The following is a 19,289-nucleotide window of genomic DNA, read 5'->3' on the forward strand; positions in this document are numbered from 1 at the left end:
CTCTATCCCGCCCCCCAGTACCCCTTCATTTCTCTCCCCCGCCCCCCCAGTACCCCTTCATTTCTCTCCCCCGCCCCCCCCCAGTACCCCTTCATTTCTCTCCCCCGCCCCCCCAGTACCCCTACATTTCTCTCCCCCGCCCCCAGTACCCCTACATTTCTCTCCCCCGCCCCCCCAGTACCCCTACATTTCTCTCCCCCGCCCCCCAGTACCCCTACATTTCTCTCCCCCGCCCCCCCAGTACCCCTACATTTCTCTCCCCCGCCCCCCGTACCCCTCATTTCTCTCCCCCGCCCCCCGTACCCCCTCATTTCTTTCCCCGCCCCCCCGTACCCCCTCATTTCTCTCCCCCGCCCCCCCGTACCTCCTCATTTCTCTCCCCCGCCCCCCCGTACCCCCTCATTTCTCTCCCCCGCCCCCCCGTACCCCCTCATTTCTCTCCCCCGCCCCCCGTACCCCCTCATTTCTCTCCCCCGTACCCCCCTCATTTCTCTCCCCCGCCCCCCCGTACCCCCCTCATTTCTCTCCCCCGCCCCCCCCGTACCCCCCTCATTTCTCTCCCCCGCCCCCCCGTACCCCCCTCATTTCTCTCCCCCGCCCACCTGTTGGAACGGGTCTGCCAGGGTCAAAGATGGCGGAGAAACGCTTCATGCCTCTCATTCTTGGGGGCGGGTATAGGGCGCTGATTGGTTGCGTTTGGCGGATGGGCGGAGCCAGTTGTGCGTGCGCATTCCTGTGTCCCGGTTTAGAGCGCGTGCTCCCCCCCCCTCCCCCGGTCACCGAGCAGCGCGCGCACTCCCGGGATCCACTGAGCGGGCCCGGAACCAGCGGAGGGGGTAAGCAAGAGACCCCCACCCCCGCTGTATACACTGTGAGTGCCCCCCTGCCGTGTCCCCCCCCCTGCCGTGTCCCCCCCCTGCCGTGTGTCCCCCCTGCCGTGTGTCCCCCCTGCCGTGTCCCCCCCCTGCCGTGTCCCCCCCTGCCGTGTCCCCCCCCTGCCGTGTCCCCCACTCTCCCCCTGCCGTGTCCCCCCTCTCCCCCCTGCCGTGTCCCCCCTCTCCCCCCTGCCGTGTCCCCCCTCTCCCCCCTGCCGTGTCCCCCCTCTCCCCCCTGCCGTGTCCCCCCTCTCCCCCCTGCCGTGTCCCCCCTCTCCCCCCTGCCGTGTCCCCCCTCTCCCCCCCGCCGTGCCCCCCCTCTCCCCCCCGCCGTGCCCCCCCTCTCCCTCCGCCGTGAGCCCCCTCTCCCCTGCCGCCGTGCCCCCCCTCCTCCGTGCCCCCCTCTCCCCTCCTCCGTGCCCCCCTCTCCCCCCCGCCGTGCCCCCCTCTCCCCCCCGCCGTGCCCCCCTCTCCCCCCGCCGTGCCCCCCTCTCCCCCCCGCCGTGCCCCCCTCTCCCCCCCGCCGTGCCCCCCTCTCCCCCCCGCCGTGCCCCCCTCTCCCCCCGCCGTGCCCCCCTCTCCCCCCGCCGTGCCCCCCTCTCCCCCCGCCGTGCCCCCCTCTCCCCCCGCCGTGCCCCCCTCTCCCCCCCGCCGTGCCCCCCTCTCCCCCCGCCGTGCCCCCCTCTCCCCCCCGCCGTACCCCCCCATGTGTCTCACCCTCCCATGTGTCTCACCCCCCCCCCCCCGATGTGTCTCACCCCCCCCCCCCATGTGTCTCACCCCCCCCCCATGTGTCTCACCCCCCCCCCCGATGTGTCTCACCCCCCCCCCCGATGTGTCTCACCCCCCCCCCGATGTGTCTCACCCCCCCCCCCCCCGATGTGTCTCACCCCCCCCCCCCCGATGTGTCTCACCCCCCCCCCCCCGATGTGTCTCACCCCCCCCGATGTGTCTCACCCCCCCCGATGTGTCTCACCCCCCCGATGTGTCTCACCCCCCCCGATGTGTCTCACCCCCCCCGATGTGTCTCACCCCCCCCCGATGTGTCTCACCCCCCCCCGATGTGTCTCACCCCCCCCGATGTGTCTCACCCCCCCCGATGTGTCTCGCCCCCCCCCGATGTGTCTCGCCCCCCCCCCGATGTGTCTCGCCCCCCCCCGATGTGTCTCGCCCCCCCCCGATGTGTCTCGCCCCCCCCCGATGTGTCTCGCCCCCCCCCGATGTGTCTCGCCCCCCCCCGATGTGTCTCGCCCCCCCCCCGATGTGTCTCGCCCCCCCCCCGATGTGTCTCGCCCCCCCCCCCCCCCCCCGATGTGTCTCGCCCCCCCCGATGTGTCTCGCCCCCCCCGATGTGTCTCGCCCCCCCCGATGTGTCTCGCCCCCCCCCGATGTGTCTCGCCCCCCCCGATGTGTCTCGCCCCCCCCGATGTGTCTCGCCCCCCCCCCGGTGTGTCTCGCCCCCCCCCCCCGATGTGTCTCGCCCCCCCCCCCCCCCGATGTGTCTCGCCCCCTCCCCCCCCCCCCGATGTGTCTCGCCCCCCCCCCCCGATGTGTCTCGCCCCCCCCCCCCCCCGATGTGTCTCGCCCCCCCCCCCCGATGTGTCTCGCCCCCCCCCCCCCGATGTGTCTCGCCCCCCCCCCCCGATGTGTCTCGCCCCCCCCCCCGATGTGTCTCGCCCCCCCCCCCCCCGATGTGTCTCGCCCCCCCCCCCCGATGTGTCTCGCCCCTCCCCCGATGTGTCTCGCCCCTCCCCCGATGTGTCTCGCCCCTCCCCCGATGTGTCTCGCCCCACCCCCGATGTGTCTCGCCCCTCCCCCGATGTGTCTCGCCCCTCCCCCGATGTGTCTCGCCCCTCCCCCGATGTGTCTCGCCCCTCCCCCGATGTGTCTCGCCCCCCCCCGATGTGTCTCGCCCCCCCCCCGATGTGTCTCGCCCCCCCCCGATGTGTCTCGCCCCCCCCCCGATGTGTCTCGCCCCCCCCGATGTGTCTCGCCCCCCCCCCGATGTGTCTCGCCCCCCCCCCCCCCGATGTGTCTCGCCCCCCCCCGATGTGTCTCGCCCCCCCCCCCGATGTGTCTCGCCCCCCCCCCGATGTGTCTCGCCCCCCCCGATGTGTCTCGCCCCCCCCCCGATGTGTCTCGCCCCTCCCCCGATGTGTCTCGCCCCTCCCCCGATGTGTCTCGCCCCTCCCCCGATGTGTCTCGCCCCTCCCCCGATGTGTCTCGCCCCTCCCCCGATGTGTCTCGCCCCTCCCCCGATGTGTCTCGCCCCTCCCCCGATGTGTCTCGCCCCTCCCCCGATGTGTCTCGCCCCTCCCCCGATGTGTCTCGCCCCTCCCCCGATGTGTCTCGCCCCTCCCCCGATGTGTCTCGCCCCTCCCCCGATGTGTCTCGCCCCTCCCCCGATGTGTCTCGCCCCTCCCCCGATGTGTCTCGCCCCTCCCCCGATGTGTCTCGCCCCTCCCCCGATGTGTCTCGCCCCTCCCCCGATGTGTCTCGCCCCTCCCCCGATGTGTCTCGCCCCTCCCCCGATGTGTCTCGCCCCTCCCCCGATGTGTCTCGCCCCTCCCCCGATGTGTCTCGCCCCTCCCCCGATGTGTCTCGCCCCTCCCCCGATGTGTCTCGCCCCTCCCCCGATGTGTCTCGCCCCTCCCCCGATGTGTCACCCGCCCCTCCCCCGATGTGTCACCCGCCCCTCCCCCGATGTGTCACCCGCCCCTCCCCCGATGTGTCACCCGCCCCTCCCCCGATGTGTCACCCGCCCCTCCCCCGATGTGTCACCCGCCCCTCCCCCGATGTGTCACCCTCCCCTCCCCCGATGTGTCACCCTCCCCTCCCCCGATGTGTCACCCTCCCCTCCCCCGATGTGTCACCCTCCCCTCCCCCGATGTGTCACCCTCCCCTCCCCCGATGTGTCACCCTCCCCTCCCCCGATGTGTCACCCTCCCCTCCCCCGATGTGTCACCCTCCCCTCCCCCGATGTGTCACCCTCCCCTCCCCCGATGTGTCACCCTCCCCTCTCCCCCCCCAGATGTGTCACCCTCCCCCCCAGATGTGTCACCCTCCCTCCCCAGATGTGTCACCCTGCCCCCCCAGATGTGTCACCCTGCCCCCCCAGATGTGTCGCCCTCCCCTCCCCCCCAGATGTGTCGCCCTCCCCCCAGATGTGTCGCCCTCCCCTCCCCCCAGATGTGTCGCCCTCCCCTCCCCTCCAGATTTGTCGCCCTCCCCTCCCCCCAGATGTGTCGCCCTCCCCTCCCCCCCAGATGTGTCGCCCTCCCCCCCCAGATGTGTCGCCCTCCCCTCCCCCCCCAGATGTGTCGCCCCCCCAGATGTGTCGCCCTCCCCTCCCCCCCCAGATGTGTCGCCCTCCCCTCCCCCCCCAGATGTGTCGCCCTCCCCTCCCCCCCCAGATGTGTCGCCCTCCCCTCCCCCCCAGATGTGTCGCCCTCCCCTCCCCCCCCAGATGTGTCGCCCTCCCCCCCCCAGATGTGTCGCCCTCCCCTCCCCCCCCAGATGTGTCGCCCTCCCCTCCCCCCCCAGATGTGTCGCCCTCCCCTCCCCCCCCAGATGTGTCGCCCTCCCCTCCCCCCCCAGATGTGTCGCCCTCCCCTCCCCCCCCAGATGTGTCGCCCTCCCCTCCCCCCCCAGATGTGTCGCCCTCCCCTCCCCCCCCAGATGTGTCGCCCTCCCCTCCCCCCCAGATGTGTCGCCCTCCCCTCCCCCCCCAGATGTGTCGCCCTCCCCTCCCCCCCCAGATGTGTCGCCCTCCCCTCCCCCCCCAGATGTGTCGCCCTCCCCTCCCCCCCCAGATGTGTCGCCCTCCCCTCCCCCCCCAGATGTGTCGCCCTCCCCTCCCCCCCCAGATGTGTCGCCCTCCCCTCCCCCCCCAGATGTGTCGCCCTCCCCTCCCCCCCAGATGTGTCGCCCTCCCCTCCCCCCCAGATGTGTCGCCCTCCCCTCCCCCCTCAGATGTGTCGCCCTCCCCTCCCCCCTCAGATGTGTCGCCCTCCCCTCTCCCCTCAGATGTGTCGCCCTCCCCTCCCCCCTCAGATGTGTCGCCCTCCCCTCCCCCCACCAGATGTGTCGCCCTCCCCTCCCCCCACCAGATGTGTCGCCCTCCCCTCCCCCCACCAGATGTGTCGCCCTCCCTCCCCCCACCAGATGTGTCGCCCTCCCCTCCCCCCACCAGATGTGTCGCCCTCCCCCTCCCCCCACCAGATGTGTCACCCTCCCCTCCCCCCCCATGTGTCACCCTCCCCTCCCCCCCCCAGATGTGTCACCCTCCCCTCCCCCCCCCAGATGTGTCACCCTCCCCTCCCCCTCCCAGATGTGTCACCCTCCCCTCCCAGATGTGTCACCCTCCCCTCCCAGATGTGTCACCCTCCCCTCCCCCCCCAGATGTGTCACCCTCCCCTCCCCCTCCCAGATGTGTCACCCTCCCCTCCCAGATGTGTCACCCTCCCCTCCCAGATGTGTCACCCTCCCCTCCCAGATGTGTCACCCTCCCCTCCCAGATGTGTCACCCTCCCCTCCCAGATGTGTCACCCTCCCCTCCCCCCCCCAGATGTGTCACCCTCCCCTCCCCCCCCCCAGATGTGTCACCCTCCCCTCCCCCCCCCCAGATGTGTCACCCTCCCCTCCCCCCCCCAGATGTGTCACCCTCCCCTCCCCCCCCAGATGTGTCACCCTCCCCTCCCCCTCCCAGATGTGTCACCCTCCCCTCCCAGATGTGTCACCCTCCCCTCCCAGATGTGTCACCCTCCCCTCCCAGATGTGTCACCCTCCCCTCCCCCCCCAGATGTGTCACCCTCCCCTCCCCCTCCCAGATGTGTCACCCTCCCCTCCCCCTCCCAGATGTGTCACCCTCCCCTCCCAGATGTGTCACCCTCCCCTCCCAGATGTGTCACCCTCCCCTCCCAGATGTGTCACCCTCCCCTCCCAGATGTGTCACCCTCCCCTCCCAGATGTGTCACCCTCCCCTCCCCCCCCCAGATGTGTCACCCTCCCCTCCCCCCCCCCCCAGATGTGTCACCCTCCCCTCCCCCCCCCAGATGTGTCACCCTCCCCTCCCCCCCCCAGATGTGTCACCCTCCCCTCCCCCCCCCCAGATGTGTCACCCTCCCCTCCCCCCCCCAGATGTGTCACCCTCCCCTCCCCCCCCCAGATGTGTCACCCTCCCCTCCCCCCCCCAGATGTGTCACCCTCCCCTCCCCCCCCCCAGATGTGTCACCCTCCCCTCCTCCCCCCAGATGTGTCACCCTCCCCTCCCCCCCCCAGATGTGTCACCCTCCCCTCCCCCCCCCAGATGTGTCACCCTCCCCTCCCCCCCCCAGATGTGTCACCCTCCCCTCCCCCCCCAGATGTGTCACCCTCCCCTCCCCTCCCCCCCCAGATGTGTCACCCTCCCCTCCCCCCCCCCCCAGATGTGTCACCCTCCCCTCCCCCCCCCCCCAGATGTGTCACCCTCCCCTCCCCCCCCCCCCCAGATGTGTCACCCTCCCCTCCCCCCCCCCCAGATGTGTCACCCTCCCCTCCCCCCCCCCCCAGATGTGTCACCCTCCCCCCCCCCCAGATGTGTCACCCTCCCCTCCCCCCCCCCCAGATGTGTCACCCTCCCCTCCCCCCCCCCCAGATGTGTCACCCTCCCCTCCCCCCCCAGATGTCACCCTCCCCTCCCCCAGATGTCACCCTCCCCCCCCCCAGATGTCACCCTCCCCCCCCCCAGATGTCACCCTCCCCCCCCCAGATGTCACCCTCCCCCCCCCCCCAGATGTCACCCTCCCCCCCCCCCCAGATGTCACCCTCCCCCCCCCAGATGTGTCACACCTCCCCTCCCCCCCCCCCCCCCCAGATGTGTCACACCTCCCCTCCCCCCCACCAGATGTGTCGGGGTGTAATCCCCGCCCATTGGGCTGTGACCCGGAAGCAGGTGGCAGGCTTTGGAACGCAGCGTTGTGCGTAGGGTCATTGGGCGGAGTGTGGTTCCTTCTCCCTGCGCAGTGGCTGTGCCTGGCCCCGCCTCCCTGCATGGTAATGAGGCCGGCGCGCTGCCTCTCCTTGCTGTGTTCCGGGCAGCCGCCATCTTGTTTTTGTTTCGGTGCCGGAGAGGTTCGGGAGCGCGAGATCCGTGCGCGAGGCGCGGGCCCGGCCCGGGGGATTGGTGAGAGGCGTGTGTGTGTGTGTGTCACTGTGTGTGTGTGTGTGTCACTGTGTGTGTGTGTTCTATATATATATATATATATATATCTATTCTATATATATCTCAATCTCGCTGACACTGTACTCAGCGCTTTACAAAGTGACATCACAGCGCAGGGAATTATAATACTACAATAAGCGCAGCAAAGTCAAACAATTGGAAATCCCTGCCCCGGAGAGCTTACAATCTAAGTGGTATGTTGGGGGACTTGCAGAGACGGGGAGGGAATCCCTGCCCCGGAGAGCTTACAATCTAAGTGGTATGTTGGGGGACTTACAGAGACGGGGAGGGAATCCCTGCCCCGGAGAGTTTACAATCTAGGCTTTTGTGATGTGAATTTTAAGGTTGGTCGGTATTAAAGTGTGTGTGTGTGTGTGTGTGTGTGTGTGTGTGTGTGTGTGTACACACAAACATACACACACGTGTTCCAGGTGGTGAGTACTGAGCAAATGAATAAAACGGGTCGGAGAGAGTCCGGTACTCGCGGGTCTTTCAGGTGCAGTGTTCTGGGACTGTTGTAAGGCTGCCCCCACCCTGAGCTCATTCCTCTCCCTGTAAGGCTGGAGCGTAGTCATCCTTCCTCTGCCCATATTAACCCACACGCTCCCCGCTAGATTTATTGATCTATTACGGGTATATTGTGCTGCAGTGAAGGGAATTTCCATGGGCGAGTCTGTGCCGGCGGCTGCTTGTACTTGGAAAGGTCACTTGGATGAGGTGACATCCCCTGTTTTGTCCCGAGCTTCCACACGGGTGTACTTTGTAATAAATTCTACATGGATTTGAGAAGTCCCTATTTATGCAGCAGACGTTGCTTTGTGATGCTCTGTACCCCCCTGAACCCACAGAATAGCCTTTTGCATCATGCTGCCTTTCCTTGGGTGGCCCAGTAATGTTAGTTTGAGGTGTAGCCGTCAGTATGGTGATATTAAAGCTGAATGAATAAACCCCTTGCGGTCAGATGCCTCTGCCCTCCTGTGTGCAGAAGATGCTGCCTGTGCTAGTTACACTAGTGGCAGTGTCCACTTCTGTAGCACACAGATTTGTGGTGGTCCAATCCTGGGATGGTAAACCAGCAGAGTGCTGTGCTAAGCAGCTTTTAAATGCAAAATGGGGCCATGCGACAGATGCCCTATGCTGCAGAAACAAAGTCCTGCGAGGTTACCATGTGAACGTTGCTGCATCGTTATTGTGTGACGCGGCGTAACAATGCCACTCCAGCACCTTCAGGGTTAAATAACCTCCAGTCTTCTACAATTGATGAAGCAGAAGGGTTAATTAGTTGGTAAACTTAATTTGTGCCTGGTACAGCAATGTGCCCGGTAAATGTAGGGCGTAAATAAAGCACACAGCTGGGTGTTGGCTTAGAAACTCTCCCTCCCTGTCAGCTGCTGAGCCGGCTCACCTGTGCCCTGAGGGACTGCCGTGACTGCCGTGACTGCCGTGACTGCCGTGACTGCTTTCTTGCTGCCTGTGTATGCAAAGCAACCTCTGGGCTGGAAGCCTTTGCACTTCGGGGAGGGGGCAGGGTGCTTGGGACCCCACCGCAGGGGCTCACAGGCACACCTGAATATCTATACTGTCTAGATTGAATACAGAGCAGCATGTTTTGGGAGACCAGAAACACTGTGCCTTAAACCCCCACACCAGTAGCGGTGCAAACAATGCATTGCTCTGCGTGTCACTGTGGGGTCCTCCTGTAACCCGTCCCCCTTCCTGTGTCTGATCAGATGTCCAGCTCGCCGCTGTCCAAGAAGCCTCGCATGTCCGGGTCTGAGACAAAGACGGGTTCAAACTGCTCATCCTCCAATTCCGTGCGCACAGACCTAACGGCAGCACCAGCCAACGTAAGTGCCCGCATTCAGGCGGCAGCAGTGCCCGGCTTCCCTCCCGCGCTGGGACCTGTGCTGATGTTCTGCTGTCACTTCTAGGGCATGGCGCGGAATGGGAATGATGCCGAGATCGACGAGGGGCTCTACTCACGCCAGCTGTAAGTATGAGTACAAACTCGTTAAGCGGAGCACCATTCGCTCCATTTCCCCGGTGCTTGCAGTGATCACACACCCTGTGTGTGCTTTACGTGACTGAAGGGGACAGGCTGCGTGTGTGTGTGCGTGCGCGTTACGTGACTGAAGGGGACAGGCTGTGCGTGTGTGTGTGTGTGTGTGTGTGTGTGTGTGTGTGTGTGTGTGTGCGCGTTACGTGACTGAAGGGGACAGGCTGTGCGTGTGTGCGCGCGCGTGTGTGTGTGTGCGCGCGCGTGTGTGTGTGTGCGTGCGCGTGCGCGTTACGTGACTGAAGGGGACAGGCTGTGCGTGTGTGCGCGCCGGACTGAGGGGAGGGAGTATTCTCTGTTTGTTAGGAGGCCTCTCTCGGCTCCATGGTGACTCATGTTGGCTTTTCCAGCTATGTATTGGGCCACGAGGCCATGAAGCGCATGCAGAACGCCAACGTTCTCATATCTGGGATGAGTGGGCTCGGGGTGGAGATCGCCAAGAACATCATTCTTGGAGGAGTCAAGTCGGTCACCGTCCACGACCAGGGGAACGCAGAATGGGCCGATCTGTCCTCCCAGGTAACCCTCACTATAAGTGCGCTCCGCCTGCGTACTGCGCAGAGATCTCTGATCTATACGTATCCTACACGGCCCGGCCTGAGGTATGTACCATGCAAACAATGGCTAATGAAGGGGGGCTCCCAGGCTTTGCAGAGGGAACCCCCAATCTATGCTTAAACTAAGATGGAGAAGCTAAACGTGAAGCTGCAGCGTTGCCATGGTCCTGTGTGGGCCGTGCTGCAGCACAGGCCATGCGCGTACCTGCTACGCATGCGTGACCGAGGGAAGGTTACGTGAAGCTGCAGCGTTGCCATGGTCCCGTGTGGGCCGTGCTGCAGCACAGGCCATGCGCGTACCTGCTACGCATGCGTGACCGGGGGAAGGTTACGTGAAGCTGCAGCGTTGCCATGGTCCTGTGTGGGCCGTGCTGCAGCACAGGCCATGCGCGTACCTGCTACGCATGCGTGACCGTGGGAAGGTTACGTGATGCTGCAGCGTTGCCATGGTCCTGTGTGGGCCGTGCTGCAGCACAGGCCATGCGTGTACCTGCTACGCATGCGTGACCGAGGGAAGGTTACATGAAGCTGCAGCGTTGCCATGGTCCTGTGTGGGCCGTGCTGCAGCACAGGCCATGCGCGTACCTGCTACGCATGCGTGACCGGGGGAAGGTTACGTGAAGCTGCAGCGTTGCCATGGTCCTGTGTGGGCCGTGCTGCAGCACAGGCCATGCGCGTTCCTGCTACGCATGCGTGACCGGGGGAAGGTTACGTGATGCTGCAGCGTTGCCATGGTCCCGTGTGGGCCGTGCTGCAGGACAGGCCATGCGCGTACCTGCTACGCATGCGTGACCGGGGGAAGGTTACGTGATGCTGCAGCGTTGCCATGGTCCTGTGTGGGCCGTGCTGCAGCACAGGCCATGCGCGTACCTGCTGCGCATGCGTAACCGAGGGAAGGTTACAATATTTGAGTGGTACGGTTTGCAGCAAAGGGAATGTTTTATACCCATGTTTCTGTGTGCATCACTCTGCTTCACGTGTCGGCTGTCCGTGTGCTGTCGGTGTGCTGCCCGTGTGCTGCCCTAACATACAAGTGCAGTAACAGGGTTATGCTCTTTGGCAGTTCTACCTCCGGGAGGGCGACATCGGCAAGAATCGGGCGGAGGCCTCTCACCCCAGGCTGGCGGAGCTGAACTCTTATGTGCCAGTGTCTGCATCCACCGACCCTCTGACCGAGGACTTCCTCTCCGACTTCCAGGTAATGCGGCGTCTCCCGTCAGGTCCCCCCACTGCAAGGTGACGTGACACCCGCTCGGAGGTCCTGTATCCTAGGGTCTGTCCCTGTACCCCCCCCTCTCCCCCTGCAAGCGGACGTGACACCCACTCGGAGGTCCAGTATCCTAGGGTCTGTCCCTGTTGTCCCCCCCCCCCCCCCCTGCAAGCGGACATGACACCCGCACGGAGGTCCTGTATCCTAGGGTCTGTCTCTTCCCCCCCCCCCCCCCTGCAAGGTGACAGAAGGGACCTATGGTGAGATGTGAGATGTGTGACCTATGTGCACTGTTTGGTTGAATGTGATAAATAAACTGATACTTATCAGACCATTCAGCTCACACTTGAAGCCCTGGGTGCCAGGCCTGCCTGCGACACACTTTCCCAATATCTGGTATTGGAGGGGTTTACATTCAGTATGCCCCCCCCCCCCCCCCCCTCCGTGACTTGTAATCCTCACGTGAGCGCCTCGGTGCTGCTGCTCTCCTCCCTCCTTCCGCTCTCCTCCCTCCTTCCGCTCTCCTCCCTCCTTCCGCTCTCCTCCCTCCTTCCGCCCTCCTCAGCTTGTGATCCTCACCAACTCTCCCCTGGAGGAGCAGCTGCGCGTGGGCGACTTGTGTCACAGCAAAGACGTCAAGTTCATCGCGGCCGACACCAGGGGCCTGTTTGGGTGAGTGGCGCGAGGCGCCGGCAAACCGTGATGTGTAACACCTGTCACTGCGTCCGTTCCCCGGGGCGCAGGATTCAGCGCGTGACCGGCTGCTCCTCTTCTCTGTCACAGGCAGCTGTTCTGTGACTTCGGCGAGGAGATGGTCGTCATGGATACTAACGGAGAGCAGCCGCTCAGCGCCATGATTTCTATGATCACCAAGGTAACCGTGCGACCCTCTGCAGCAAAGGAACGGGGTGTTCTCATTGGGGTGGGGTGTTCTCATTGGGGTGGGGTGTTCTCATTGGGGTGGGGTGTTCTCATTGGGGTGGGGTGTTCTCATTGGGGTGGGGTGTTCTCATTGGGGTGGGGTGTTCTCATTGGGGTGGGGTGTTCTCATTGGGGTGGGGTGTTCTCATTGGGGTGGGGTGTTCTCATTGGGGTGGGGTGTTCTCATTGGGGTGGGGTGTTCTCATTGGGGTGGGGTGTTCTCATTGGGGTGGGGTGTTCTCATTGGGGTGGGGGCTGCTTCTGTTTGTGGGGCGAGCTGGTATGACCAATGCCGTGAAGAAATTGCACAATGTTGGTAGAAGTTTTCCTGGGTTTGAGGCGTGTTCCTGGCGGTCACTGGGGGTATTTCCTGCGCGGGCAGCTCTCTTGTGCCGCTGCCCCCGGCTTTGTGACTGAGCCTCCTACTTGTTGTCGTACCCATGACGTTCCTCCTCTCCTGTGCCCCGTTCAGGATAACTCCGGCGTGGTGACCTGTCTGGACGAGGCGCGTCACGGCTTTGAGAGCGGCGACTTTGTCACCTTCACGGAAATCCAGGGCATGACCGAGCTCAACGGCGCTGCGCCGGTGGAGATCAAAGTCCTCGGTAAGAACTTGTAACTTCCGGTGCTCCGACATGCGGGGTACTGTGCGTCAGTAATAACGGGAACCTGCCCGTACCTAGAACTATCCGGGGAACTGTGTGCCAGTAATAACGGGAACCTGCCCGTACCTAGAACTATCCGGGGTACTGTGCGCCAGTAATAACGGGAACCTGCTCGTACCTAGAACTATCCGGGGTACTGTGTGCCAGTAATAACGGGAACCTGCCCGTACCTAGAACTATCCGGGGAACTGTGCGCCAGTAATAACGGGAACCTGCTCGTACCTAGAACTATCCGGGGTACTGTGCGTCAGTAATAACGGGAACCTGCCCGTACCTAGAACTATCCGGGGTACTGTGCGCCAGTAATAACGGGAACCTGCTCGTACCTAGAACTATCCGGGGTACTGTGCGCCAGTAATAACGGGAACCTGCCCGTACCTAGAACTATCCGGGGTACTGTGCGTCAGTAATAACGGGAACCTGCCCGTACCTAGAACTATCCGGGGTACTGTGCGCCAGTAATAACGGGAACCTGCCCGTACCTAGAACTATCCGGGGTACTGTGCGTCAGTAATAACGGGAACCTGCCCGTACCTAGAACTATCCGGGGTACTGTGCGCCAGTAATAACGGGAACCTGCCCGTACCTAGAACTATCCGGGGTACTGTGCGCCAGTAATAACGGGAACCTGCCCGTACCTAGAACTATCCGGGGTACTGTGCGCCAGTAATAACGGGAACCTGCCCGTACCTAGAACTATCCGGGGTACTGTGCGTCAGTAATAACGGGAACCTGCCCGTACCTAGAACTATCCGGGGTACTGTGCGCCAGTAATAACGGGAACCTGCTCGTACCTAGAACTATCCGGGGTACTGTGCGCCAGTAATAACGGGAACCTGCCCGTACCTAGAACTATCCGGGGTACTGTGCGTCAGTAATAACGGGAACCTGCCCGTACCTAGAACTATCCGGGGTACTGTGCGCCAGTAATAACGGGAACCTGCCCGTACCTAGAACTATCCGGGGTACTGTGCGTCAGTAATAACGGGAACCTGCTCGTACCTAGAACTATCCGGGGTACTGTGCGCCAGTAATAACGGGAACCTGCCCGTACCTAGAACTATCCGGGGTACAGTGCGTCAGTAATAACGGGAACCTGCCCGTACCTAGAACTATCCGGGGTACTGTGCGTCAGTAATAACGGGAACCTGCCCGTACCTAGAACTATCCGGGGTACTGTGCGCCAGTAATAACGGGAACCTGCCCGTACCTAGAACTATCCGGGGTACTGTGCGTCAGTAATAACGGGAACCTGCCCGTACCTAGAACTATCCGGGGTACTGTGCGCCAGTAATAACGGGAACCTGCCCGTACCTAGAACTATCCGGGGTACTGTGCGCCAGTAATAACGGGAACCTGCCCGTACCTAGAACTATCCGGGGTACTGTGCGCCAGTAATAACGGGAACCTGCCCGTACCTAGAACTATCCGGGGTACTGTGCGTCAGTAATAACGGGAATCTGCCCGTACCTAGAACTATCCGGGGTACTGTGCGCCAGTAATAACGGGAACCTGCCCGTACCTAGAACTATCCGGGTACTGTGCGCCAGTAATAACGGGAACCTGCTCGTACCTAGAACTATCCGGGGTACTGTGCGTCAGTAATAACGGGACCCTGCCCGTACCTAGAACTATCCGGGGTACTGTGCGCCAGTAATAACGGGATCCTGCCCGTACCTAGAACTATCCGGGGTACTGTGCGCCAGTAATAACGGGAACCTGCCCGTACCTAGAACTATCCGGGGTACTGTGCGCCAGTAATAACGGGAACCTGCCCGTACCTAGAACTATCCGGGGTACTGTGCGCCAGTAATAACGGGAACCTGCCCGTACCTAGAACTATCCGGGGTACTGTGCGCCAGTAATAACGGGATCCTGCCCGTACCTAGAACTATCCGGGGTACTGTGCGCCAGTAATAACGGGAACCTGCCCGTACCTAGAACTATCCGGGGTACTGTGCGCCAGTAATAACGGGAACCTGCCCGTACCTAGAACTATCCGGGGTACTGTGCGCCAGTAATAACGGGAACCTGCCCGTACCTAGAACTATCCGGGGTACTGTGCGCCAGTAATAACGGGAACCTGTCCGTACCTAGAACTATCCGGGGTACTGTGCGTCAGTAATAACGGGAACCTGCTCGTACCTAGAACTATCCGGGGTTCTGTGCGCCAGTAATAACGGGAACCTGCCCGTACCTAGAACTATCCGGGGTACTGTGCGCCAGTAATAACGGGAACCTGCCCGTACCTAGAACTACCCGGGGTACTGTGCGCCAGTAATAACGGGAACTTGCTCGTACCTAGAACTATCCGGGGTACTGTGCGCCAGTAATAACGGGAACCTGCCCGTACCTAGAACTATCCGGGGTACTGTGCGTCAGTAATAACGGGAACCTGCCCGTACCTAGAACTACCCGGGGTACTGTGCGCCAGTAATAACGGGAATCTGCCCGTACCTAGAACTATCCGGGGTACTGTGCGTCAGTAATAACGGGAACTTGCTCGTACCTAGAACTATCCGGGGTACTGTGCGCCAGTAATAACGGGAACCTGCCCGTACCTAGAACTATCCGGGGTACTGTGCGCCAGTAATAACGGGAACCTGCCCGTACCTAGAACTATCCGGGGTACTGTGCGCCAGTAATAACGGGAACCTGCCCGTACCTAGAACTATCCGGGGTACTGTGCGCCAGTAATAACGGGAACCTGCCCGTACCTAGAACTATCCGGGGTACTGTGCGCCAGTAATAACGGGAACCTGCCCGTACCTAGAACTATCCGGGGTACTGTGCGCCAGTAATAACGGGAACCTGCCCGTACCTAGAACTATCCGGGGTACTGTGCGCCAGTAATAACGGGAACCTGCCCGTACCTAGAACTATCCGGGGTACTGTGCGCCAGTAATAACGGGAACCTGCCCGTACCTAGAACTATCCGGGGTACTGTGCGCCAGTAATAACGGGAACCTGCCCGTACCTAGAACTATCCGGGGTACTGTGCGTCAGTAATAACGGGAACCTGCCCGTACCTAGAACTATCCGGGGTACTGTGCGCCAGTAATAACGGGAACCTGCTCGTACCTAGAACTATCCGGGGTACTGTGCGCCAGTAATAACGGGAACCTGCTCGTACCTAGAACTATCCGGGGTACTGTGCGCCAGTAATAACGGGAACCTGCCCGTACCTAGAACTATCCGGGTACTGTGCGCCAGTAATAACGGGAACCTGCTCGTACCTAGAACTATCCGGGGTACTGTGCGCCAGTAATAACGGGAACCTGCTCGTACCTAGAACTATCCGGGGTACTGTGCGTCAGTAATAACGGGAACCTGCCCGTACCTAGAACTATCCGGGGTACTGTGCGTCAGTAATAACGGGAACCTGCCCGTACCTAGAACTATCTTGGGTACTGTGCGCCAGTAATAACGGGAACCTGCCCGTACCTAGAACTATCCGGGGTACTGTGCGCCAGTAATAACGGGAACCTGCTCGTACCTAGAACTATCTTGGGTACTGTGCGCCAGTAATAACGGGAACCTGCCCGTACCTAGAACTATCCGGGGTACTGTGCGCCAGTAATAACGGGAACCTGCCCGTACCTAGAACTATCTTGGGTACTGTGCGCCAGTAATAACGGGAACCTGCCCGTACCTAGAACTATCCGGGGTACTGTGCGCCAGTAATAACGGGAACCTGCCCGTACCTAGAACTATCCGGGGTACTGTGCGCCAGTAATAACGGGAACCTGCTCGTACCTAGAACTATCCGGGGTACTGTGCGCCAGTAATAACGGGAACCTGCCCGTACCTAGAACTATCCGGGGTACTGTGCGCCAGTAATAACGGGAACCTGCCCGTACCTAGAACTATCCGGGGTACTGTGCTCCAGTAATAACGGGAACCTGCTCGTACCTAGAACTATCCGGGGTACTGTGCGCCAGTAATAACGGGAACCTGCCCGTACCTAGAACTATCCGGGGTACTGTGCGCCAGTAATAACGGGAACCTGCCCGTACCTAGAACTATCCGGGGTACTGTGCGCCAGTAATAACGGGAACCTGCCCGTACCTAGAACTATCCGGGGTACTGTGCGTCAGTAATAACGGGAACCTGCCCGTACCTAGAACTATCCGGGGTACTGTGCGTCAGTAATAACGGGAACCTGCCCGTACCTAGAACTATCCGGGGTACTGTGCGTCAGTAATAACGGGAACCTGCCCGTACCTAGAACTATCCGGGGTACTGTGCGCCAGTAATAACGGGAACCTGCCTGTACCTAGAACTATCCGGGGTACTGTGCGCCAGTAATAACGGGAACCTGCCCGTACCTAGAACTATCCGGGGTACTGTGCGTCAGTAATAACGGGAACCTGCCCGTACCTAGAACTATCCGGGGTACTGTGTGCCAGTAATAACGGGAACCTGCCCGTACCTAGAACTATCCGGGGTACTGTGTGCCAGTAATAACGGGAACCTGCCCGTACCTAGAACTATCCGGGGTACTGTGCGCCAGTAATAACGGGAACCTGCCCGTACCTAGAACTATCCGGGGTACTGTGCGCCAGTAATAACGGGAACCTGCCCGTACCTAGAACTATCCGGGGTACTGTGCGCCAGTAATAACGGGAACCTGCCCGTACCTAGAACTATCCGGGTACTGTGCGCCAGTAATAACGGGAACCTGCCCGTACCTAGAACTATCCGGGGTACTGTGCGCCAGTAATAACGGGAACCTGCCCGTACCTAGAACTATCCGGGGTACTGTGCGCCAGTAATAACGGGAACCTGCCCGTATCTAGAACTATCCGGTGCTTAACCCAAAGGGGGCCGCTACGCGTGGCTGTGCGCGGGACGCGCGTGGCTGTGCGCGGGACGCGCGTGGCTGTGCGCGGGACGCGCGTGCTGCTCCGCGTGGCGCTCCGCTGTATGTAGCATATCTCTTGCACACGGAATCCTTCGCTTTCCCTGCTGTTTCTGCGAACGCCTCTCCTAAGCGCTGCTTCCTTCCGCTCTCCCCCGCCCAGGGCCGTATACGTTCGGTATATGCGACACAACCAGATTCTCCGACTACGTCCGTGGAGGAATCGTGAGCCAAGTGAAGATGCCGAAAAAGATCAGCTTTGTAAGTAATCTCTCATCCTCTTCATGTCCTGCTGGTCCGGTGGCGTTATTGGAGCGCGCCCGGTGACGTTATCGGAGCACGCCCGGTGGCGTTATCGGAGCGCGCCCGGTGGCACAAGAACAAGAATATGTTGTGTCTCGCCCCTCCCAGAAACGCCTGCGAGACTCGCTGCTCGAGCCAGAGTTTATCATCACTGACTTTGCCAAGTTTGAGCGCCCGTCCCAGCTGCACCTCGGGTTCCAGGCGCTACACAAGTTCCACGAGAAGAACGGGCGCCTGCCCAAACCCCGTAATGAGGTGAGGGGTGGGGGGCCGCAGGGGGGGGAGGTGGAGTCTGGAACCCGACAGACTGCCGCTGACCGAGACCCAACCGGAGACTGGAACCAGACAGACTGCCGCTGACCGAGACCCAACCGGAGACTAGAACCAGACAGACTGCCGCTGACCGAGACCCAACCGGAGACTGGAACCAGACAGACTGCCGCTGACCGAGACCCAACCGGAGACTGGAACCAGACAGACTGCCGCTGACCGAGACCCAACCGGAGACTGGAACCAGACAGACTGCCGCTGACCGAGACCCAACCGGAGACTGGAACCAGACAGACTGCCGCTGACCGAGACCCAACCGGAGACTGGAACCAGACAGACTGCCGCTGACCGAGACCCAACCGGAGACTGGAACCAGACAGACTGCCGCTGACCGAGACCCAACCGGAGACTGGAACCAGACAGACTGCCGCTGACCGAGACCCAACCGGAGACTGGAACCAGACAGACTGCCGCTGACCGAGACCCAACCGGAGACTGGAACCAGACAGACTGCCGCTGACCGAGACCCAACCGGAGACTGGAACCAGACAGACTGCCGCTGACCGAGACCCAACCGGAGACTGGAACCAGACAGACTGCCGCTGACCGAGACCCAACCGGAGACTGGAACCAGACTGACTGCCGCTGACCGAGACCCAACCGGAGACTGGAACCAGACTGACTGCCGCTGACCGAGACCCAACCGGAGACTGGAACCAGACAGACTGCCGCTGACCGAGACCCAACCGGAGACTAGAACCAGACAGACTGCCGCTGACCGAGACCCAACCGGAGACTAGAACCCGACAGACTGCCGCTGACCGAGACCCAACCGGAGACTGGAACCAGACTGACTGCCGCTGACCGAGACCCAACCGGAGACTAGAACCCGACAGACTGCCGCTGACCGAGACCCAACCGGAGACTGGAACGAGACAGACTGCCGCTGACCGAGACCCAACCGGAGACTAGAACCCGACAATCACTGCCGCTGACCGAGACCCAACCGGAGACTAGAACCAGACAGACTGCCGCTGACCGAGACCCAACCGGAGACTGGAACCAGACAGACTGCCGCTGACCGAGACCCAACCGGAGACTGGAACCAGACTGACTGCCGCTGACCGAGACCCAACCGGAGACTGGAACCAGACAGACTGCCGCTGACCGAGACCCAACCGGAGACTGGAACCAGACTGACTGCCGCTGACCGAGACCCAACCGGAGACTGGAACCAGACTGACTGCCGCTGACCGAGACCCAACCGGAGACTGGAACCAGACAGACTGCCGCTGACCGAGACCCAACCGGAGACTGGAACCAGACAGACTGCCGCTGACCGAGACCCAACCGGAGACTGGAACCAGAA

General features: G+C 62.3%; 1 protein-coding gene across 1 annotated transcript; it reads left to right on the forward strand.

Moving 5' to 3' along the window:
• Window positions 1-627: 627 nt before the first annotated feature.
• Window positions 628-17,905, forward strand: LOC142477149 (ubiquitin-like modifier-activating enzyme 1; the record flags this gene model as incomplete). The annotated part of the gene is made up of 10 exons (XM_075582196.1): window positions 628-871; window positions 8,808-8,924; window positions 9,009-9,067; window positions 9,484-9,652; window positions 10,754-10,888; window positions 11,466-11,572; window positions 11,684-11,774; window positions 12,294-12,426; window positions 17,511-17,608; window positions 17,759-17,905. Coding segments are annotated over exons 1-10 (1,296 nt in total), but the record flags the coding sequence as incomplete, so codon positions are not given.
• Window positions 17,906-19,289: the final 1,384 nt, after the last annotated feature.

Source organism: Ascaphus truei, unplaced genomic scaffold (genome assembly GCF_040206685.1).
Source record: "Ascaphus truei isolate aAscTru1 unplaced genomic scaffold, aAscTru1.hap1 HAP1_SCAFFOLD_2000, whole genome shotgun sequence".
NCBI lineage: Eukaryota > Metazoa > Chordata > Amphibia > Anura > Ascaphidae > Ascaphus > Ascaphus truei.